The sequence below is a fragment of the Ictidomys tridecemlineatus genome, chromosome 7 (genome assembly GCF_052094955.1).
Source record: "Ictidomys tridecemlineatus isolate mIctTri1 chromosome 7, mIctTri1.hap1, whole genome shotgun sequence".
Lineage (NCBI taxonomy): Eukaryota > Metazoa > Chordata > Mammalia > Rodentia > Sciuridae > Ictidomys > Ictidomys tridecemlineatus.
Window position 1 is genome coordinate 178,483,564 of NC_135483.1, and position 24,826 is coordinate 178,508,389.

Genomic DNA, 24,826 nt, shown 5'->3' on the forward strand with positions numbered 1-24,826 from the left:
GATCATCAGATCCCGCCCCGCCCCGCCCTGGCCCCGCCCCCAAGGCGGCAGCCTGGCTTTCTCTCCAGCTGCACGCTCTCCTGCGACCGCCTCCAGCAGTTAGCATCCTCCACCAGCTTGGGTCCACAGGCACTTGTGAGTGAGATTCCTTTTTCTTTCTTTCTTTTTTCTTTTCTTTAAAAAAAAAAAAATCTCGATGGCATTGAAGGGGAAGGGAAATACACACACACACATACACAAAGCGAGTGTGTGCTGTATTTTGAAAATTTAATCCTCAGGGCCATAGCTCTCCTGGTTAATTAAAATTAAATCTCCAGTGCATCTGGAAAAAAGAAAGGCTGCTGCTCGCGGCCTTGGATGCGCCCACCAGCGTCAGACATCAGGCTGGGCTTCAGCTAATGTGTGCCACTGGCTGGGAAAGGAGAAGGTTAGGTAGGGGAAGGAAGTGCAGCTTCCAGATTCCTTCAGCCTCAAGGATGGAGCCCAGGGAAGAAAGGTGGGGAGGTGGGTGGCAGAGAAGGTAAGGTTGCAGTCATCCACAAAACCAAGATAATAAATGATTTAAAAAATAAACTCAGGCCCACTTCCACCTCATCTCCCACGCCCCACCCAGGAATAAAAAACAAAAAGTCACCTCTAACCAGATCTGAGGTCTGATCATATCAATCGGGCTATGTAACAAGTCAAAAGGGGAATCTTTCTTTGGAGGATGCATGCTTCCTGCAAGACTCATCTGTAGGTTTATGCTTGAGTTCTTGTCTTCTAGCTCATTCCCTACAGAAAGACTGCTGAAGATGGGGGGAATTTCTCACTGTGTGTTGATGTTCAGTAACAGGATTTTATTATTCAGATGCTGCTCCTTATTTTCACCTTAAGAACTTGGCAGGTCTGTTGAATGTGTCAGGTTCAGTGATCTTAGACTAGACAAAATGCTTTTTCTAAGTCTGTTGTTATAATGCAGTATTTTTCCTGCCAGGTATAAAAATCATGTAAAAGCCAGCAGATGCCATCATTTTGTTGTTGTTGAGCCCACCACTTAAAATTCACCAAGCGAATTGAAAATGGGTCTGGTTAAGAATGGAACCAGACATCACTTCCTCCCCTGGGTTCCTCCCACCAGCAAGACTGCAGTTCTTGTTGGACAATCACACTTCCTCCCTGTTCTACCCTCCCCTTGCCCTTCTGTGACCTCCTTTAGAAACACTTCCCCTCTGTCATCCTTGCTGAGGGATTCTAGTCTATACTCATTAAAGAAAAGAAGAAAGCTCTTCTGGTTCATATTGACTAGAGAACTGAGTGAGGAATCATATACCCTTTTACATAAGTCAGTTATGTAGATAGGACAAAAAATTAAAAATTACACCATTGCCACATTCTTTTTTTTTTAAAGTAAAATAGGAAAGTCCAAAGTATTGTAGAAAAGCAGAATTCCTGGTGCTTTGATCTCACTGATCAAGTTTTGTTCTTTGGTTGGTTTGTCGTGCTGGGATTGAACCCAGGGCCTTGTAAATGCTAGGCAAGTATCACTGAATTACACCTCCAGGCCCCAGAGTATGTTTTGTAAGCAGAAAAAGAAATATTGTCTCAATTCTCAGGGTTATGAAAAAATTCAGAATTCTGAGAAAATTCAGTCTTGCTTTCTTTTGGGTGGGAGCACTTTAAATTCCCTTTCAAAAATTATTTTTATTTTGTTAATGTTTTGGTTTATCTCACAGATAATGTCATTGAAGGTATAAGGTATTGTGGTTTGTGGCCTGGCCTGTGGATTCTCAGAGATGTGTCAGGGTGGATCATTGCATGTACAATGCAGGACTGTGTGGGCCTGGTTTATTACAGCCTCTGTGTGGTCACTGAGTGAACTGAGAGAGGGAAACTGCCATCTTCCAGTGAAAAAGTGACTAGGAGCCAGTGATGCCTACGAGGATGACAGATGTTTATCCTAGCTACAGGGAAGTCTCAGGATGAGCAGTGAGAAAGCTCTTTTTCATAATCTAGGTAAGACTTGTGATTGAGATGTGGAGTCTCTTCAAGGGATCTGTAGTTTAAAATAAGGAGGTATGGTCTCTTTGCCTGTGCCTCTGGTCTCAGGGTCTAAAAATCTGCTACCCACCCCAAAAGCCTGTTGGCACAACAGTTCTACTTGGAAGCTCTGCTTTCAGATTTTAATTCTGGCCCCCAATTGAGCCTTCTCTTCTGAGGACCACTATGCCATCCTTCAGCAACCACTCCTATCACTGAATCAAACACTGCTCTGCGCTGTTCCACATCACTGCCCCCTTTGTCCTGGGGGAAAAAGACATGCTGTAACTATGCTCCTTCCACATCGCTGCTGCCATCACCCCTTAGCAATGACTCCCTTCCTCTTCTGTGAAGCTCTTGTTGTAGGGACAGATGAGGCAAGGCACCAAAGATGGCAGGAAACAGTTTTATTTGGCTGCAGCCAAGTTCAGGGGGCAAAGCTTTTGCTGTAATCAATCAATTAATCCCCTGAACTCCAAGTTCAGGTAGTTTCGGAGTTTTATACCCAGCATGTAAGGGGAGGGGCTCAGAAGTTCACAGTCTGCAGAAGTTCACATAAAAGCAGCTTTTTCACTGTATTGGGCAAGTTAACCCTTGTAGGACAACACCTGAGAAGGGGAGAGCTTCTTCTCCCCTTTCTTTCCTCCCCCTGCCAGATGTTACCATGGAGCCCAATTGGTAACTTCTCTTATCTTAGAAATGTAGACATCTCTGTGAAGCCCCTGCTCAAGGCCAGAGGCCTTGTTTGCACATTTCTACAAACTACTATACTGGATACATTTGTGAAAAACTAGTAAGGAGGTGTCTAGCACCTGGAGTGCTGATTTCTTCTTGGCCAGTGGTCAAGCAAGATAGGGCAACACGAAAATAGGAAGCTTATCTACATTGAACTCTTTTGCAGAGACTCTTTTGCTGACAGTCCTAAAATCAGCCATGGTGAAGATTTCTGGAGAAGCCCAGTTAAGACTTTTCTGTGGAGAAAGGGGGTGCCACTACACTCTTACTGCTCGCCCATCTCCTCGCCCCTCCTCCACCCCATCTGTCTGGTAACTTTATTTTCTTCCCTCTGGAAAGCAGCTGCTATCTCAGACAGACAGGAGCCTATGGGATTCTCAACATGTAGACTCACAGAATCTCAGTGCTGAAGGAATGCCAGTGAGGCACCTAGTCCTGTCGCTGCCGTGAAGCCAATCCACTCCTGAACCAGCTCACATGAATACGACTCAACCAGTTCACAATGTTCAGCCGATATTTATTGAGCACCTACCATGTACCAGGTACTGTTCTAGGCAGAGGGATACAGTATAGTCAATCAGACATTTTCCTGTCTTTGTACAGCTTATGTCCAGCATGTAGGGATTCTGAGAGTGGGAGTGAGAGGTGGAAGGAGTATGTGTGCCATAAGAGGTAGGACAATAACCAAGCAAAATAGAGACTAAAGATCAGGTCTTACAGCTCTCACAATAAGGAGATATTTATGGTCCTTTTAACCAAATACCTTTGCTGCTGGGAACTGTTTCTTCTATGGACACTCAGAAGCCGTGACCCTGCTTCAGTGTGAGAGCCTTTCAGCACCACATAGACTGTGCAGTGATGAGAGAAATGCTGCCCAGAGGAATTGCAGCAACTGGTGGGGGGCTGGGAGTTTGAAGGTGCTGCTTTGCTGCAGTTCCAATCACTTGACACAAGTCCAAACCAGATTCCTTTCCACCTTTACATCAACGAGACTGTCATTCTGAGAGGAGATAATGGTAATTTTCAGTGGTAAAATGGTAGCTTTATTTCCTAGTTGGTAGCAAACCTAATGGTGGTAAATTAAGATGTAATTAGCATAATCTGCCCATCCCATATGGGTAATATGTGGTCCTTTTGAGTGACAGACACACAAGTCAGTGAAGAGTTGGAAGAACAGCAGAACTAAAGGCATAATTCATGTAGTGATAAATTAACTTCAAAATAACAAAACTCCACCCTTGCAGCTCCGGTTGTTCAGATTCAACATGGGAAAGATGCAGAAAGTCAACTCCTAATGTTCTTAACCCACTGGAGCAGGTACACCCTGATTTGGAAACAGTTGGACAAAGGTTACTAATTGGCAGCCCATTTATGTTTTGGTTATTTGTACACATAGTAACTTGCTTAAATTTGGTCTAATTGCAACAATTAAAATCAAAATTTTACATGAAATTTCAGACAACCCATACCAAATGGGCTTGCCTTTCTCTATGAAAGGGGCGGGCTAAACAGTAGATGTGGTGGATGGAGAAGAGGGGAACAGTAACTTCCTGCTTTAGATGAGACTTGAGATCTTGTATTTTCCATAAGCCCTACCACTTGCTATTGTATCTGCAAGGCTTGGCGTCACTAACTTTACTAGCTTATTTCAACCCTACTTCCACCACATATATTACTGCTACCTTGCAGTGAATACAAAAGCAAAGGCTTCAGAACTTCCTGGCTTCTCCACCCACCAAATCCATAAGTTCTGCTGAGTATTTGGATGTTCTACTGCATTGAGTAGCTAGGAGCAGAAGGATGTGAGCAGACTCCAGGGAAACCATTCCTGGTGGTGGAAGGTGATGAAGGTGCAGTGCACCCCTCTGTAGATTGGCCATGGAGATTAATGACTGAGTGACTGGATAGGACCTGGACAGCAGAGACTAATGACCAGACTTCCTTTTGATGACTCAGTTCTACAAAGATGGTATAGCTGGGCAGGCTTACTCATTTTGTGATGTTGGGAATTTTGAGATTTTTACTGAATGTAAATGTTGGTTTCTTTCAAATGTACCAAAACTTCCTTTTGGTACATTGCTGGCCATTTCATTATAAGCAGAGACTAGTATCATATACTGGACTATATTAAACTTTCCGGTGAGTCTCTAATGGATCTTGAGCCAGTAGCCACGTAATATTCTTTGTACTGGACAACCAAGTCTCACAGGTTTCCTGGCCTATCCATGAGAATCAAAACTGCTTGACCACTCATTATCAGGGATAATGCCATTTTATGCTCTCTGAAAGTGTATATTAAGATCTCCCTATGCCCCAGAGCTGACATATTGGACATGGCAGATGGAATGAGATGTAAAATAACTTTGGATAATCCTAGTATATTAGTTAGGATTTCTGTGTGACTGCTGGATGAGACCGCAAGAAGGATTTCTTTTTCATGTATATCAGTCCAAAGACAAAGGATTTGTGTCCATTAGGGTGGGTCGTATACCTTGTATCTCATTCCTCTGCTTTTCCTGTGGGGTTGCATTTATCTGCATGGGCTGCAGATGGTTCACTGAGCCCATGTTCCAGACTTCAAGGAGGTAAAAAGAGAAAGGAGAGGGCCATAGAGAGAAGTTGCACGCTCACATACACTTACATCCCATTGTCCAGAGACTGTCATATGATCACATCTAGCTGCTGGGAAATGGTATCTTTTCCAGGAAAACCATGTAACCAGCTGAAACCTCCATTCTTAAAAAGGAGAAAATAAATGTAGAAGGAGAACCTAGCAATTGTGTTGTAACTAGCATTAATGCCTCTATTAAATTTCTCTTCCATCTCAGTCTTTGACACAATCAGGCTGGTTCTTAATTGCTACCACTTCAACTGATCCCTTAAAATTTTTTTTTCTTAATCATCTACTTATTGTTCTACTTGTATGTTACCACTTCACAGAGCTTATAGTCTAATAGAAGAGATAGACAATAAATAAGTAAAAGAACAAAATAAACAATTAGACTTATAGATAAGTCTTATGCAGGAAACAGACTTGTGACAAAGAATAAAGAGAGGGCAAGGTCCCTTTTTTGATTGGGTGTCAAGAAAACCTCGGAAGAGTTGAGATTTGAACAGAAACTTGGGGAAGTAAAGTAGATGACTCTGTGGTGGAGCAGCTTATCAACCAAGGCAGACTTCATTTAAAAATAAGCCTCAAATGGGAGATTTGGTGCTGTGGAGGAATGAAAGGCAGCCAGTGTGATTGCATACTGTGAGTATGAGGGAGGGGCAATATGGGATAGCAGGATGGGGAGGAGCTGGACCCTGCAGGTCTTTATAACAGTGGGGTGTCACAGGAGGGTTTTAAACAGCAAGTAGCATGATTTTGTTTATGTAAGATCTTTCTCATTGCTGAGTAGAGAACTGACTGGAAGACAGCAAAAATAGAAGCCATAAGATGAGAAATTTTTATATGTAAGAGATGACGACCTCTTTGACCAGCGTGGTAGCACTGGAGATAGAAAAATAGGTAGATGAATTTATGAATTATCTGAAGAATTTCATTTAAGAGTGACTTGAAACCAATTTTCTACTCATGAGTTCCAGAGTATAAACATGTTTTTAAACCCTGTTTCCCTACTTGGGTGACCAAGAGATTGACTGAAGTTGGCATTTTGCAGTGTCATGCACATAATTGGACTTTGAACTGGGAGTGGAAAAGGAGGATAGGCAAAGTTTAACTCCCAGCAAAGAAAATAAAAGCACATGTATTCTCTTGGTTCTGTTGATTAAAGCCTTAGAAGCTGGGTAAATTTGTTTTTACCCTCTCTCTTATGGAAACTAAAAGGAAAAAGATATTCAGAACTTGCTTCTCAGACTAAACATTAATAGTATTTTTTGTTTTTTGTTTTTTTTTGTTTTTTTTGGTTTGGGGGAATGGAACCAAGGCCTCAAACATGCTAGGCAAGCAATATGTCACTGACCTACATCCCCAGCCTGACAGCATAATAAAATGAACAAAACTGTTATCTCTCTTTTTAAAATTTTTTTATATTTTATTCTAATTTGTTATATATGACAGCAGAATTATTACAATTCATATTACTCATATACAGCACAATTTTTCATATCCCTGGTTGTACACAAAGTATATTCACACCATTTGTGTCTTTAGACATGTACTTATGGTAATGATATCCATCTCATTCGGCTATCTTTCTTACCTCCATGCCCCCTCCCTTCCCCTCCCACCCTTCTGCCCTATCTAGAGTTCAACTAATCCTCCCATGCTTCCCCTCCCAATCCCACTATAAATCATCCTCCTTATATCAGAGAAAACGTTTAGCATTTGGTTTTTTGGAATTGGCTAACTTCACTTAGAATTATATTCTCCAGGGGCTGGGGGTGTGGCTCAAGTGATAACGCGCTCACCTGGCATGCCCGGGGCGCTGGGTTCGATCCTCAGCACCACATAAAAATAAAAAATAAAGATGTTGTGTCCACCGAAAACTAAAAAATAAATATTTTTTTAAAAAAGAATTATATTCTCCAACTCCATGCATTTACCTGCAAATGCCATGATTTCATTCTCTTTTATTGCTGAGTAATATTCCATTGTATAAATATATACCACATTTTCCTTATCCATTCATTTTCTGATGGGCATATAGGTTGGTTCCACAGCTACTGTGAATTGTGCTGCTATAAACATTGATGTGTCTGTGTCTCTATAGTATGCTGATTTTAAATCCTTTGGGTATACACTGAGGAGTGGGATAGCTGGGACAAAAGGTGGTCCCATTCCCAGTTTTCCAAGGAATCTTCATACTGCTTTCCATATTGGCTGTACCAATTTGCAGTCCCACCAGTAATGTATGAGTGTGCCTTTTTCCCCACATCCTCACCAATACTTATGGTTGTCTTTTTTTTTTTTTAAGAGAGAAAGAGAGAAATTTTTAATATATATATATATATATATATATTTTTAGTTTTCGGTAGACACAACATCTTTATTTTATTTTTATGTGGTGCTGGTGATATGAGAATGGAAACCCCTGTTTGTTTCTGCAGTTTATGAATATGAGTGGTATGAATTTTCCCAGCCTTTCACCTGCAGTCTGTGGATGTCTTTTCCTATAAGATGATTCTCTTGGAGGCAGCATATTGTTGGGTCTTTTTTTTTTTTTTTTAATCCAATCTGCCCGTCTACGTCTTTTAATTGGTGAGTTTAGGCCATTAACATTCAGGATTATTATTGAGACATGATTTGTATTCCCAGCCATTTTAGTTTATTTTTGGTATTTAACTTGACTTGGTTTCCCCTTCTATTAGTTTTTCCTTTAGTGCAATACCTTCCTTTGCTGATTTTCATTGTTTTTCAATTCCTCTTCATGAAATATTTTGCCAAGGATGTTCTGTAGTGCAAGTTGTAAATTCTTTTAATTTTTATTTATCATGGGAATTTTTTATTTCAACATCAAATCTAATGCTTAATTTTGCTGGATTTAAGATTCTTGGTTGGGATCCATTTTCTTTCAGAGCTTGATATATGTTGTTCCATAATCCTCTAGCTTTTAGGGTCTTGGTTGAAAAATTTGCACATAATCTAATTGGTTTCTCCCTGTATATAATGATTTCTTTCTCTCATGACTTTTAGTATTCTCTCCTTATTCTGTATATTAGGCATTTTGGTGTGGATCTGTTTAATTTTGTACATTTGAAGTCCTGTAAGCCTCTTGAAGTTGATTTTCCAATTCATTCTTCCTGATTGGAAAATTCTTTGATATTATTTCATTGAATAGATTGCACATTCCTTTGGTTTGGAACTCTATGCCTTCCTCTATCCCAATAACTCTTATTAAATTTGGTCTTTTAGTGCTATCCCATATTTCTTGAATGGTCTGATCATGGTTTCTTACCACTTTCACTGTGTGGTCTTCATTCTTTTCAAGAGTATATATTTTGTATTCATTGTCTGAGGTCCTGAGGTCCTGTCTTCCAAGTGGTCTAATCTATTGGTGATGCTTATATTGAGTTTTAATTTGGTTTAGTGTTTCTTTCATTTCAAGGATTTCTGTTTGATTTTTTTTAGAACCTCTATTTCCCTATTGAAGTAATCTTTTGCTTCCAGTATTTGCTTATGTAGCTCTTAGTCAAAATGATCTTTTGCTGCCTGTATTTGCTGTCTTATATTATCATCCTTTAATTCGCAGAACATTTTAATTATGTACATCCTGAACTCCTTCTCTGTCATTTCTGCTGCTTCCTCTGGCCTAATAATGTGGTATCATGATTTATTTGGGGCACTTTCTTCCCTTGTCTTTTCATGTTGCTTATGGGTCTTCCCTTCTAGCACGGTGGATCCCAGACGTTACCATTTTTACCCTATAAGCTTATAGTGCCCCTGTAGGGATCCAATATCTCTCCTTTGAGGTGAAGGACAATGTTAACAGATCTCAGTATAAACATATGCACCCTAAAAACAAATGTTTGCTATTAAGATGTTTACAGATTGGTCACAATGTACAGAAATGGTGAATTCAATTATTATCTACAATATACTCAGTAGGTTTGTAAAAGGGTTTATAGTTTCTGATGGTGGACAAAGAACCAGGGGTGAGGAGTAGGATGATATGCCAAGGAGGTAGGAGGAGAGGATATAGAGTTATTATATCTTAGGAAGTGTGAAAGAGAAATCTAAAGAGGAAGATTAGTAACAGGAGAAAGGAGAGGAAGTAATTTGGAGGAGACAAGGAAGTAGGAAGATAATAGAGTACATAAAACAAACATACATATATATTAAAAAATGTTAAAATAGTAGAAATTGGTGGGAAAAAAGAAAAAAGGATAAAGAAAAAATGTATACAACACAACTGTAATATACTATTCAGATGTCCCAGTCCTCAAAATCATAATTCATGCAAAGTACTTGGTTTCACATGTGTTGGGGATGTGAGAATGGGAGAATAGAGAGGAAGAGGGAAAAAAATCTTGAAGGAAGAAACAGGGATTGTTTCAGTTGGAGATCAATATCTTTCCTGTTCCTTTCTCATCCAATAGGTGGGTTCATCTGTTGTTAGCTGGTGTGTCCACCCTCAGGATGGTAAAGGTAACCAGGGTATCACTGTGTTGGGGTAGGATGATTTCAGAGAGGAGCACTGTGGTGCAGAGCATGTGGCTGTCAGCTGACTTCAGAGCCTGTGTGAGGTTCCTGGACACAGGCAGGCTAAGGCACGTAGGGTACTGTCTCTGCTGCTGCAGAGTCCTAAGATGTCTGCGACTGGGGGATCCCCACATGGGCAGATAGGGCTCCACACAGGAGAAGCGGCCAGACTTCCTGCGCCTGGGAAGCTGCCAGGTGTCCTTTGTGGGAGCAGTGTTCATGCTTTCTGCTCAAGTGGGTGGCCAAAAGTTCTGCATGGGTGCTGTTGCTGATGGTCTTGCCCTGGTACCCGGTTGTCCTGCATGGTGGAGTGGTTGGGAGACCTGCTCTGACACTGAGGCCTGGAGCCCTGGACTGGCACGGTGACCGTGATTCCTGCGAGGGAGTAGGAGCATCACTCGCAGAGAAGTAGTATTCTCACTACTTGAGTCCCAGGTCACAGAGTGACAGACTGCTGCCTTCCTCTTACCCGCCATCTTGGTTCTCAACTGTTATCCTTAACAGTTGTTTATGTCATATTCCCAAGGAGGCACCTTCCCTTCTCTGCCCTATTAACACATACATACTGCTGACTTTTGGCTACGTGTCCAGTCCTGTGGTCTTCTCACTGATGGTGAAAAAGAATTGTGCGACAGTGTCTGATCTCTAGAAGTTTATAATCTTCGTTGGATGATAAATGAAGGTTCATGTTGCCATCTATAATCAATAAAATGATAAGGAATGTTGTATAACGAAGGATTAAAAGTATGACACAGGTGAGAAGTGCTACTGAAATACAGAGCAGAAAGAGACGAAGGAAGGAATGAAAATTGACAGTTAAGAAGAATCAGTCACATTCTAGGAATCTGACTTGACCTCTCATTGAATTTCCACCACACTCCTTCAACAAGGCTGGAACTGCAGGGAGAGACATGGACTAGGTAGTAATGGAAAGGGACTGAGTAAGTCTGTGTTGAGCAAGCCTTGAAAGAGGTGGAGAAGAAGAGAGAAGTGAAAAAAAATGAACATAAGGAGACATGTTTAGCTGTCATGTTGAAGGGAAGGGGAATTGCTACTGAATTCAAATGGGCATGAATATGGAGAGTCTGGAACACTAGGGAGAGCTTTTAGATACATTTTAGTTAGAAGTGGCAAGATAGTGATGGCTGCTACTGGACAGTAGTGATGGCTACTGGTGTTTTGTTAATCACTATTTAAAACAGGAAGAATTCTGAAGTGGAAGAAGGAAAAAACAGCTTGGAAGAAGCAGTGGTGAGCCTCATTTTAGTATATGGTGGGGACAGAAATTCAAATGAACAGATTAACAAAGAGATTTTCTAGGAATGATTGGCAGGACTCAGAAACAGCTTAGTATTGGTGATACAGGAACATATCCTTAACATAGGAAATGGTTTAATCAAAGTAAATTCTATAAATTTAAGTTTAAAAGTTCAGGTAAATGTTGGCAGGTGGTATGGCATAGTGAAAAGAACATGAGCTTTGAAATCAGCAAACCTGAGTGTGAGTCCCAACCCTACCACTTACTTCCATGTAACCTTGGGCAGAGTCCTCTACGTGGGTACACTGATACATAGTACCTACTTCATTGATCTATGTGAAGATTAAATAACATGATTACTGTAAAGCCCTTAGAACAGCTCCTGTCACAGAGAATTACAGAAAACTGTAAGGTTCAGAAACCCTTCAACACAAAAAAATCCTTTGGACTTCCAAATATTTTTGTCAGTAAGCAAGCAGAGAAGACCACTTACCACCCAACTAAGGCCCAGTTTTCTGACACTCCTAATTTTGTGTGTGTGTGTGTGTGTGTGTGATAATGTGTACTGTTCTAAGCCTCTAAGTTTGGAGTAATTTGTTCCACAGCAACAGTTAACCATATACATTTTACTGAAACATGTCTGGTCTCATTAAGCCTCACAGCAAACTGGATAAAAAGTATACCCACAAATTTGAGAAAAGACAGTTTGTTCTTTAGCTATGGTGCCATACCAAGCAGACACCAGTACTAGTTTTAAACCTGTGCAATCAATAATGACCTAAGTGAACATGCTTTTGAAAGCTAGCTCCGTCAATGCTAGCTCCTTTTAACTGAAAGTCACCTGTTGGTCTTTTAGAAATGATGACTTGACTGATGGATGGATTTCCAAAGGCATCTTCATGGAGTACTATGGTCTGAATGTTTGTTTCCTCCCAAAATCCATATGCTAAAATCCTAACCCCCACCGTGATGGCATTAGAAAATGGGATCAAATCTTTGGGAGGATATTAATGGATGGTTACTTATAAAAGACGCCCAAGGACAATTACACAGCCTCTTCCACCATGGAAGGACACTGTGAGAAGAAAACATTTGTGAACCAGAAAATGAGCCCTCATAGACACCTAACTTGCTGCTACCCATATCTGGGACTTACTAGCTTCCAGAACTGTGAGAAGTAAATTTCTGTGTTTCTAAGTTTCCTAGTCTAAAGGTTATAAATAGCCCATGCTGTTGTAGCAGCCTCTATAAGACTGAGAGAATTTGTTGATCCACTGATCAGGTTTAAACTGGTTCAAATGGCTGCATTTTACCATGTTTACAAAATAGCTCAGCCTTTCCTCATGTGTGGGAAATTTTTATATTCTCAAAAGGTCATGTTCTGATTGAAGGGAGATTGGGAACCATGTTTCCAGGTGAATGGGGGATAGTGTCTGTTTGGTGAACTGACACTGGCCAAGCTTACTTGTTTAAAAAGAGCTGTGTCTGAAGCAAAGAATGGTGCCCTATAGAGAATTACCAGGAGTTTATCACTTCATATTTCATCATTTTTATCAAATTTTCTTTTGGTGTTTCTGGGGATTGAAACCAGGGTCTCACACACACAAGGGAACCATTCTATCGCCAAAGCCCTTTTGAAATGTTTCATTTTGATACAAGGTCTCTTTGAGTAGCCCAAGATAGTTTCCAACTTGTGATCTTCCTGCCTCAGCCTCCCAAGTAGCCGAGATTACAGGCATGCACCACTATGCCCAATCCAAATGTTTGAATAGCATCTTCAAATGTCATCTTTCTCCTTTCCTTTAGATAGGACTGCCCCCCACCATAATTTGACAAGATGGTTGTATTTGTTTATACACTGCCTAGAGTCTCAAAATCTTCTCTTAGCTTTTATTTTCTGTATTTTTTCCATCCTTGGACACAGGAAGCTCTTTCTGTATCTAACATTGTCCTTTCCTATTATGACTATCCAAGTCAGGAGAACCCTGCACATTTTCCTGTGTATAAAGCCCATCAACAATGGTTGTCATCTCTGGGCATGTGTTTACTTTGCCCCACATCTCCCAGGAGAACAAGAAATATGAGATTTGCAATTTGCCTACTCGCCACACTGTTTGGAATTATTACCTCCCTCTCTGAACATCTTGGCACATCTTAAAAGAAGGGATGGGATACAGAAAGAAGACAAACTTTGTCCCAGCTCTGCAGCTCTTGAATCTGCTTGAGTTCTCACTTCCAAACCTTAGTTTCACCCAGCACACAAGGACCAGGGAAGGAAACTACAGAGCAAAGCAGAAACTCTAAGTCATGAAAACACTGTGAATCAGAGGATAGGGCCTGAGGCTGTGATAGCTGTACTCTTAAGGTAGGTATAAAGTGGCTTGGTCAGAGGTAACTCCTATTATAGGATCACCATGATTCAGCTTTCCTTCAATTTTCCTAGAAGACTTGAACTAGGGAAAGCATTTTTGTATTAGATATTTACAGAGTAGAATTTAAAGTTGATATATGAGTTTTTAAAGAAGGAAACTTGAAAATCTTAACCTTGGAGAGGACCGTGTCCTCCCAGCCTCCATATCCCTTCTCTCTCTTTTTTTTTTAATATTTATTTTTTAGTTTTCAGCAGACACAACATCTTTGTTTGTATGTGGTGCCAAGGATCAAACCTGGGCCTCACGCATGCCAGGCGAGTGGGCTACCGCTTGAGCCACATCCCCAGCCCCTCCATATCCCTTCTCAGTAGATGTTCATTTTTCTGTATTGAGACTACTTTGGTGATGAGCCTTGGCTGAGATTATTAATGCTCCAACGAACTCAGTGCTCTCTTGACTGGGGTCATTGTCCTTTGAGGATATTTATCTTGTGCAGTCCCTCTTTCCTGACTCTTCCTGCATACACCTTTATGCTCTTAGATATCTCAACCAAAAGGAATTCCAAAGCCCAACAACTTCCTGGGAGAGCATCTGAATTTAAGAATCAGAGTTCCTCAGTCTTCTAAATTTTCTTTGTGTGCCTTGGCCTAAAATGTCAAACTCCAGGTAAGATTCCTTAATTTTCCTCTAGAAATTCAAAATAAGCCCAAGGTTAGTTTTGCACACATGAACCATACACCATGAACACAGCATCTTCCCTAAAAGATAGATTCTTTTTGCCTCTGTTTACCTGGAGAACAAAGAGAAGTTGGAGTGTTGAGAGTGGAAGTCAATCTTCCCCTCTGCTATTCCCAGCATGCAGTAGGACTTATTTCTGCAGTTTTCTGAGGGCTTGGGCCAAGAAGAAGTCAAGAGTTGGGTTTCCTTTACAGAATAGCAAGGTAGCTGCAGTTGGTGATGTTGCACCATTTTGGGGTGTCTCATTCAGAGTTGCTCTCATTTACTTGCGTATAGTTGTAATGTATGACTTCGTAGCCAGAAGTCCAGAGCACTGGTCTCAGCCATCTCAGTCTCCATCTATGGTGGGAGCATATTGATTTAAAACCCCCATCTGCCTGTATATCTTCCTCAGTGACTTCATACTCTGCACTTTTCAGTGGAACTGTGGGTTTTTTGTAACATTATACATTTACATAAATGACAATAATAACATTGTAACACAAAATTTTATTCACTATCTATTCTTATCAGAGTATTTTCTCTGGGCTCCCAAAATAATTATAAGAAGTAAAGAGAGGGGAAGGCTTTTGCCAAGTTGGGGATGATTTCCCAAGGCCTTCTCTATGCTATCTGATTTGCTTCTTGTTGATGGCTTTGCTTTCCTGTCTTTCAGGTAACAGACATCCTTGGGACATCTTTGCATAGTCCTCTCCAGAAAGAAGCTCTGTGATGTGTGGATTGTGAGCTTGCTCAAGCAAGTCAACGCTCTTTATAAGGCACAGCTAAACATAAGTACTGGTATGGAAGAGCCGGCACCACTGGAAGGCCCCGACCAACTCCCAAGCTCCCACCAGGGCTCTCTGAGGAGGGCTGTGGCTGCTGCTCTGGCCCTGGATGGGGAATCTACAATGGGTCGCAGGAAAAAGAAGAGGAAAGAATCCCGTCCAGAATCTATCATCATCTACCGGTCAGATAATGAGAAAATGGATGATGAGCCTGAGGATTCAGAAGGTGGAGATCGGCCTAAAGAGGAAGAGGGAGATGATTTCCTAGACTATCCCATAGATGATGGTGAGTCTTTCTGGGACCCCTTTTTGAAAGCCATGGGAAGGGAACCAAAAAGGGGGACCTCATCTGTCTATATTTCTTGTTGGTGGTACATTTCTCCCAGAGTTGCAGTCTTCATTCAGCAATTGATAGTACTACTTAGAACCTATAATTTTCTATTCTAGGTGGGATGGAGGAGATCTTACACTCTCTGAACTCCTAATATAGTGGGAAAAGCTGATTTGTGTTCAAAAATCAGTAACACAAGCAGACCATGATAATTAATTTAATGTATGTGTGATAAAAGTCAACAAATTATTGATTTTAACAATAATCAGGAAAATGGAAATTATGACATCAGTGAGATAAAGTATTCCTTCATTTGTAGGATTGCCAAAAATGTGTTTAAGTATAATAATATCAATGTGAGGATATTACATTTTAAGTAAAAGTAGAAACTTCCCACTTTGTAGGGAATTTGTTGATATTTATTAAAATTCAAAATATATATATATACCCTATGTCCCAGGAATCCACAGAATATTTTTTTTCTTATTTTTAATTTTTTGTAGTTGTAGATGGACAGAATGCCTTTATTTTATTTGTTAATTCTTTTATATGGTGCTGAGGATTTAACCCAGTGCCTCACTCAGCATGCTAGGCAAGCACTCTGCCACTGAGCTGCAGCCCCAGCCCTCACAGTTTATCTTTTATGAAACTTATACCCATGTTCTGCATATGTGAAAAAGCATGTATAAGAATATTTGCTGCTACTAATGGAACTGTGGAGTGTCTGTATTAAGATTAACTGGGCAGCACTGGAAGGATGAGATAGATCTGTTTGTGTAGAGGGATAGATATCCAGGACGCACACTTACAGAATAAGTCAAAGCAGCAGCCTGGCTCTCTCGGAGTTGACCTTTTAGTTAGGGGAAGGCAAACAATGAATAAGCCAACCAATAAAAGATAATTTCAGGTAGTGGTATACGTAGCAAAGACAGTAAAACTATGATAGAAAGAAGAGTCCTGTTTCAGGGTGATAAGGCAAGAGATTGTGTGGTCATGGAAGGTCTCTCTGAAGAAGTGACATTTTGAGCAAATTCAAAATGACATTAAAGAGCCAGTTGAGAAAAGACATGGGGCAGAGCTTTTGAAGGAGAGGGAACAGCAAGGGCAAAGGCCTTGAGGGCAACACTGGCCCATTTACAGAATGGAGTGGTTTCTGTTTAGGAGTGTAGAGGACAAGGGGAAGGATGTTGAAAAGATGTCAGAAAGTGGAGCAGGGGTCAGATAACGTCACCATTGCAGGTCTTGCAGGTCTACAGAAAAGGGTTTGGAAGTTGTTTAAGTGCAAGGGAAAGTGAATGGAGGACTTTTAAACAAGGGACACACATTATCTCATTCATAGTTTAAGATCATCCTGGCTTGTCTATAAGGACTGGATTGCAAAGAGTAGGAATGGAAACTGATGGGAGAATTTTATACACTGCAAAAACAATAATGCTAATGCAGAAGCTTGAAGTTCAGTGATAGGAAAGAGGGTGCCAGAGAGGAAGAGGAATTAGATTCAGAATATAATGTGGTATGTGCTGACAGATTGGAGGCAGGACATAAGGGAAAATGGAGGATTAGCAATGACTCCTAGGTGTTTGAAAAGAACAATGGAATGATAGTTTTATTTACCAAGATAAAGGAGACTGTGAAACCATTAGGTTTGGGGGTACAGTACATCCCTTCTAGGTCAATCATAGCCCCTGCTACTCCTGAGTCCTGCTCTTAGGTGGCTTTCTTCTGTCTCCTTCCCATCCATGGGGTAAAGTCTTCTAGTCAAAGGGCCCAGGGAACACATCTGTCTAAGCCTATAGTCCTCAATCCACCCCCACATTTTTAGACTACCTTTTACATACCAAAGGCCACAGACTTCCCTTCTCAGTATCTCTAATCCCTTTTCAAGGGTGGTCAAAGGACAGCTATTTTGTGATTGCGTGTGTGTGTGTTTGTGTGTGTGTGTGTGCGCGCACATGTGTGTATGTGTGTGTGCATGTGTACTATATGAATGGAGGGTGTGGATGTTTGGGGGTGCCGGGTTTCTGTTCTCGTGACTAAAAGGCTGAGGGGTCACTCCAGGTAAACTGGGCTAACTGGGCTGTGCAAAATAACCACATGAGTCACAAATACCTTTTTCTTTGGGGTCGCTGTGACAGCTCCTCTGACCTTAAGGGTCCACAGGAAGAGAGAGAGAGCACGCGCTGACCCCTTTTATTGAGGAGAAGCTATTCAAATGAGGCAAGGGGTCAGGTGTCAGGGGACTGAGTCTATCTTCATGATGTCCACGTCAGCAGGTTGACTGACATCTAGGTAGGCCACACCCAAGGGCACAGTAAGAGAAGGGGACACACACAAGACACTTCCATGGAAGATTCTACCCTAAAGGAACAGGTGAGCATAGCTCCACCCATGGGGCTGTAGGAAGCCACACCCGAGCACAGTCACTCGAACCCTAGAAGAGTGGGGCAGTCTAGCAGCATGGGTGCCTGACTGCCACATCACCCAGCAGAGGAGTTAACTCAGTCACTTGCAAGGTTGGTCTCCCACATGGGGAGTATATATGTGGTGTGGTGTGCATGGTATATGTGTGTGGTACGTGGGTGTATAAGTGGGGAGCGTGTGTGTGTATGTGTGTGTGTGTGTGTGCATATCGTGGGTATGTGGGTAAAGTGGAGTGTATGGTATCTATATGTTGTGTGATGTGGGGTTTGGAGGTACTTACAGGACTGGGGTGGGGTGTCTGGTGGGTGTGAGTGGTGTGGTGTGGGGGGGTGGGTAAGTATGTGAATAGAGCTTAAATATGAAGGCTGGGATGCCCACAGGCATATGAAAAGGTCCCCTCTCAGGAAAGTGTAAAGTTAGGCATGAGAAAGGAAGAGTCATGGGCTATGTATAAGCTGATTGCAATGATCTTTACACACCCAGAGGGATACTCATAAATGATATTTTAACAGAACTTCTTAACTTGAAATAGGATCATTAAAGTGTTATCTGTAGTAAAGTTCCTCACTCCTCTATGTCACAAAAGTCATGTCAACACTGAGGTCCAGAGAAATGGAGAGAGAACTGTCTCACATTTTATTAGGGCTCAGAAATGGAGAGAAAGCTCATGCCATGGAGTGATAATAGCAGTAGTCACCCTCCAAGGGAGACTATTCAGTCTACTACTGAATCCCTGACTCTACTACTTGCCAGATGCTATAAAAAGACATCTCGTACTGGGCCCAGCCTCAGGGGATACACCCTGATGGAAGTCCTCTCTTCAGATCTTGACTCTCACCCACTTTGTGCCCTACAGGTATGTGGAACATGCCTTTCGACAGTCGCTATGTCACCTTAACAGGGACCATCACACGAGGAAAGAAGAAGGGTCAAATGGTAGACATTCATGTCACATTGACCGAGAAGGAGCTGCAGGAATTGACCAAACCCAAAGAGTCCTCAAAGGAAATGGCACCTGAAGGGAGAAAGGCATGCCAGATGGGAGCAGACCGGGGGCCCCACGTGGTCCTTTGGACTCTGGTCTGCCTGCCCGTGGTCTTTGTCCTCTCTTTTGTTGTCTCTTTCTACTATGGCACTATCACCTGGTACAACATCTTCCTTGTGTACAATGAGGAGAGGACCTTCTGGCACAAGATCTCCTGCTGCCCCTGCCTCATTCTCTTCTATCCAGTGCTCATCATGGCCATGGCCTCTTCCCTGGGCCTCTATGCTGCTGTGGTCCAGCTCTCGTGGTCCTGGGGGGCCTGGTGGCAAGCTGCCCGGGACATGGAGAAAGGCTTCTGTGGCTGGCTGTGCAGCAAGCTGGGTCTGGAAGACTGTTCTCCCTACAGCATCGTGGAGCTGCTTGAATCTGACAATATCTCAGGCAATCTCTCCAACAAGGATTCTGCCCAGGAGGTAGAAACTTCTACTGTCTAAACTGCCAGCAACTTCCTTCTTCTCTGGATCCAGTAGCCTATATATCATCTTACAATTCCAGTAGATTCTTTCTTCAAATTTTCCCCTGTCCCCTACAGTTCTAAAAAAATCTTAGCCCACACTGATCTTCCCTACCATCTTGATGGTTCCCGGAAGGCAGACAGCAGAAAAGCAACTGTGCCAAAGTAGTAGTCTACACAGTGAATCAAGTCTTCTTGATTCCTTGCCCTAAAGTGACCACTTGTCTTGGATAGGGAATTCCGCTGTATATCAATCCAGAAGCTTGAAGTTGTTACTGGTGCTGTAACCAGGAGACTTTGTGACTCAATGTGACAGGGAAAATAAAGAAGCTCAGGGGTGGCCAAGTCCTCCGAAAATTGACAGAGATGGAGTGAAACATTTGAAGTGCTGGGCTACTATGCATAATAGAAAGTAGTGATTTGTGTGAATCACTTAGGTTTAGATTGGACTGCATAAAATTAAAGTCCTAAAATATCGGTCATTAGTTTACTTCTTGTATAGAAGTCAGGAGGCAAACAATTCCACAATCCTGTGAAGCCATTGGTACCCCAGGTTTCTTCTTTTCCTGTATCATTAGCAGGACATGGCCCTTATTACTGTTATCCTCGATGTTCCAGTGCTGACTATGTCTTTAGCCATCACATTCCATGTTTCTGGATAAACAGAAGAAGGAGCGAAGAGCACACCCTTTTGTTTAAGGAGTCTTCCCAGTTATATCTGACTGGACAGACCTTAGTCACATGACATCATGACCATACAAAAGAAGCTGGGAAATGTAGTCTTTGTCTAGGTAGTTATATTCTTAGCTAAATATTGGTGTTATGTTAATTTGAGGGAAAAGGGAAGAATGACTATTTTGGTACGCAAGAAGGAATCACCTTGTGATAACTATTTAAATTCAGAATCCCAAACTACTAATACAGTTTTATTTATTTATTTATTCATTCATTTATTTATTTATTTTGTCTTGAATCTTACACAGAATTTATACATAGAGATGAGCTATGTACACTACATATATGCTATCCATAGGTATTAGCATCTAGTTTGTTGGTTCTGAAATGTGTGGTTTCAGGACTTTTTTTTTTTTAAAGCAATAGTGTATAGGATAATACAATTACATAATGGTAGCATAACTCTTCTTCCTGGTGGTGGAGGTGGAACAGGGGTTGGTGATATTTAATCAGTAAAGACTGAGAACGGAGGGATTGTGCCCAGCAGGGATTCCCCCAGCAGGGATCAGTATCCTTGAACACTAAGAAGCCAGATTTAGCCTTCTGTGGTTTGGCAGAACCTCACTCAGAGCCTTAATCACTCAGATCTTTCTAGTTTAACAACAAACATGGTGTTTTCTATGCTGAGAAGTTTGTCTTCATGGCCTGAGGGTGTATATTAGATTAATCCAGATGAAAATGATTCTGAATTTTAAAAAATCAAAGGTGTCTTTTTAATTTTAAAATATCAAAGCCTAAAGAGGTCAGCAGATTTTGGAAGTTTGGATCCTTACAAGAAAAGCCGGTGCTCCTTTTTGTTTCTGTCTTGGAAAGAAGCTGTTGAAAGAACTGCTGTGACCTAAACCAGAGGTGTAAGCCATGCTTTCCACAGAAAGCCAGGAACGTTTGCTTATTGTATGGTGCTGAACTCCACCTTCAGAAGAACTCTTCTTTCTTTTTCTTCAACTGTCATTAGTTTGACTAGAGGGAAAAAAATGTGTCCAGCATTTTTGAAGATAACCTTGGTGCTTTCTGGTATATTTGCAGAGATATGAACAATTGAAATGCAGATAAATAAAATAAAAAGTGAAATGTGATTAATATTTATTGAATTTGTCTTTGAGCTTTCTGAGTGAGATAGCTTTGAATTTTACAGTTTGCAGATAAAGAGTGAGCCTGAGGCTATCCTATATATACACGTAGTGATTTCAGGATGAATCCTTACACATTGACGCAGGTGAACCATTAATTCATGGGGGTTCTACTTAAGTGAACTGTTAACATAAGTCATGCTTTTTATCTAAGCCCACATTAAAATATTGCAACTACATTTTGTTGCATTTTTCTGTCATGTTAGTTGGGAAAAATCAATATCAAGGACACAAAAAGTCAAAGGTAAGTGGACATAGTAGAATGGAAGTATGGGGTGAGAATGAGACTATGCCCAAAGGATACCTAGATGAAGCTGACAGGACCTTCACTCTGGTTGGGCTTATCACCTATTGGAAGAGATAGACTCAGGCTCATACACTAAAATTATTTCAAAAGGGCTCTAAAGTGGTATGTAAATGCTTAGACTAGAGGAAAGAAAACTGAACCAAACAGAACTAAAGCAACAGAAGAAAACCTTGCTCTCAGTAAACACCTAGAGAACATTACAGAAGAAATTGCAGTTAGATATTATATTTGAATAATTTCTTAGCTTATAGTTTCCTAATATTCATGGTCAATATTGAAGATGAGGAACACATTTTAAGTTGCTTAGCAGCCATAATATGCAGAGCTGGATTAACCATGTCAGACCCAGTATGGTGATCCTGATGCTTCCAAGTCATCTTGTCTGTTACCATTAGGTGGCACCCTTTCATTTCAGTTTATGTCTGAGGGAACTAAAACCTTGTTCCTATGAAATGAGATTTTATATCTTAAAAAGAATTAATTTCAGTTGCATTGAAAGTTTGATTCTGTCATTTTGGAATGGTTACAGTGTTGAAAAAATCAGTAGCTTCAGGGTTTGGTGATCACACCTATAATCCCAGCGATTTGGGAGGCTGAGGCAGGCAGACCATAAGTTCAAAGTCAGCCTCGGCAATTTAGCAAGGCCCTAAGCAACTCATTGAGACCCTGTGTTTTAGTAAGTTTTCCCCCACTGTGACTAAAAGACCTGACTGGAACAGCTTTAGAGGGTGAGGACTCATGGTTTCAGAGATGTTAGACCATAGAAGTTTGGCTCCATTCCTCAGGCTCAAAGTGAGGCAGAGGGAGGAAGCTCATATCATCCTTACCAGGAAGCAGAGAGAGACTCTACTTACCAGATACAAATAAATACCCCAAAGCCACACCCCAATTCCACCTCCTCCAGCCATACCCTACCTCTTCAGTTACTACTCAGTTAATCCCTATCAGGGAATTAAATTATTGATTGGGTTAAGGCTCTTACAACCAATCATTTCTCCTCCAAACCTTCTTTCATTGTCTCTCACACATGAGTTTTGGGGGACATCATATCTAAACTATAACCCCTTGTCTAAAAATAAAAGATGAGAATGTCTGGGGGTGTGGCTTAGTGGTTAAGTACCCTTGTATTCAATCCTCAGATAACAAAAAACAAAACAAAACAAGATTAGTGGCCAATATCAAAAGATTTCTTTTTCTTGCCTTGATTAATTTAATTACTAACATGAACCTTTTAATGTGAATTTTGAATGGACTCAAAATTTATTTTGGATATAAAATTTTATTTCATATCTATATACTGTTAAGATTTTAACTAATTTTCCCAATTGTCTATATAATCATAATCACAGCTCTCTGTCAAAGCACAAAGGCTGCACATATTTACTTTTTTCTTTTTTAAAAATATGTTTTAATTATAGATGGACACAATACCTTTATTTATTTATATGGTGCTGAGGATCAAACCCAGTGTGTCTCCCATGCTAGGTGAGTGCTCTACCACTAAGCCACAACCTTAGCCCTATATTTGCTATTTATAATGCTCATGAAGTCATCATTCACATAGTGCACTTGCAGAGTGACGTCAAATTCAAAAATATTCCAGCAATTTAATAGAAATTTCAAAATAAATAAAAAATTTAAGTACCCTGAAGGGCACACATAGTCTGCAATCCAGCAATTTTTTTTTTTAGAGAATTTTAATATTTATTTATTTTTTCTTAGTTCTCGGTGGACACTACATCTTTCTTTGTATGTGGTGCTGAGGATCGAACCCGGGCCGCACACACGCCAGGCGAGCACGCTACCGCTTGAGCCACATCCCCAGGCCCTCCAGCAATATTTTTTTAAAAGATTTATATTTTTTCAGTTATTTATTACTATTGTTAACACTTAAAATATAGTAGATTAAAATAACAACCATTTGCTCAAAATTCTGCAGTTTGGACAGAGTTCAGTGGAGATGACAAGTCTCTGCTCAACATTTCTAATTCTGGGATTGTTCCCTAGAGGCTCAAGTTTTACACCCCAGATAGCCACATTGGCATGCCAGGTAGATGCTGGGTGCCATCAAAATGTAACCCTGAGGCTATTGGTGCTTGGTGCTTGAGTTAGTCTGCTTTGGCTGCCATAAATTAACATAGACAAGGTGTACACAAATGTGTTTTCTCACAGTTCTTGAGGCCAGAAGTCCAAGATCGTGTGCCAGCATGGTTAGTTTCTGGTGAGGGGTGTCTTTTGGGTTGCAGGGGACTGCCTTTTCACTACGTGCTCATATGACCTTTTCTTTGAGTGAACGCATCCAATGGGGAGGGAGAGATTGGGGAGGGGGAGCGGAGAACAAGCTCTCTAGTGTCTGTTTTAGAAGTTTTTTTTTTTTTAGTTTTAGATGGACACAATACCTTTAGTTTATTTGTTTTTATTTTTATGTGGTGTCGGGGATCGAACCCAGTGCCTTGCGCAGGCTAGGCACTGAGCCCCAACTCCGGGCCCTAGTGTCGTGTCTTATAAGAGCATTAATACCATGATGAGGGCCCCATTCTTATGACTTCATCTAGATCATCTCCCAAAGGCCCCAACTCCAAATATTACCATATTAGGGGGGGTAATACTTCAATAAAATAATTTTGAGGAGACATAAACATTTTATTCATGACAAGTCTCCGCCATGTGTCTGTTGGCCTTTCATGGTTTGGTAGTCAGTCTTCATACGTGATGTCTGGCTTCATCAACATGCAAAAGCCAAATCTGCCAAGTATTCTGAAATCTTTGACCCAGAATTGGACCACTGTCACTCCTGCCACACTGTACTGGACATGAGGCCAGTACACATTCAAGAATAAGTGACTAGTTTGGGGTGTGAAGGCTGGAAGGCATGGCTCCTGAGGGCTACCGAAATAAGACCCTGTCATCCCCTTTTCCTGTTGTATCCATTTTCTTCATATGCCACAGTGGCTCCCATACATCTCTCTCTTCTCAACATCCATAATACATATACTATTATCGCTACTAGCCCATCAACCTGTTATTCACCCCTTTACACCCGACTCTACATCATACAAATCCAAAAGAATTTTGTACTGGCAGGTATAAATGGAATTTTTTTAAATATTTTTTTTTAAAGAGAGAGTGAGAGAGGAGAGAGAGAGAATTTTTAATATTTATTTTTTAGTTCTCAGCGGACACAACATCTTTGTTGGTATGTGGTGCTGAGGATCGAACCCGGGCCGCACGCATGCCAGGCGAGCGCGCTACCACTTGAGCCACATCCCCAGCCCTAATAAATGGAATTTTTAAAAAGCCATAATCCCCTTGTTTTGTGATATGCAAATGCTATCACATTAATATTTGCCCTCTCACTCTTGACTAATGA

General features: G+C 41.1%; 1 protein-coding gene across 3 annotated transcripts; it reads left to right on the forward strand.

Annotated features, from left to right (window-relative positions):
* The first annotated feature begins 26 nt into the window (after positions 1–26).
* On the forward strand, positions 27–21,095 carry Tmem169 (transmembrane protein 169). Of its 3 annotated transcripts, XM_040267761.2 has the most exons (4): positions 27–135; positions 3,097–3,296; positions 14,922–15,319; positions 18,642–21,095. In XM_040267761.2, the coding sequence occupies exons 3-4, from the start codon at positions 15,049–15,051 to the stop codon at positions 19,262–19,264; spliced, it is 894 nt and encodes a 297-aa protein (XP_040123695.1). In that variant the 5' UTR covers positions 27–135; positions 3,097–3,296; positions 14,922–15,048; the 3' UTR covers positions 19,265–21,095. The 3 variants fall into 3 exon arrangements, with proteins under 3 accessions (XP_040123695.1, XP_005331895.1, XP_077874096.1); XM_005331838.4 differs by lacking the exon at positions 3,097–3,296; XM_078017970.1 differs by lacking the exons at positions 27–135; positions 3,097–3,296 and adding an exon at positions 8,614–14,194.
* Positions 21,096–24,826: the final 3,731 nt, after the last annotated feature.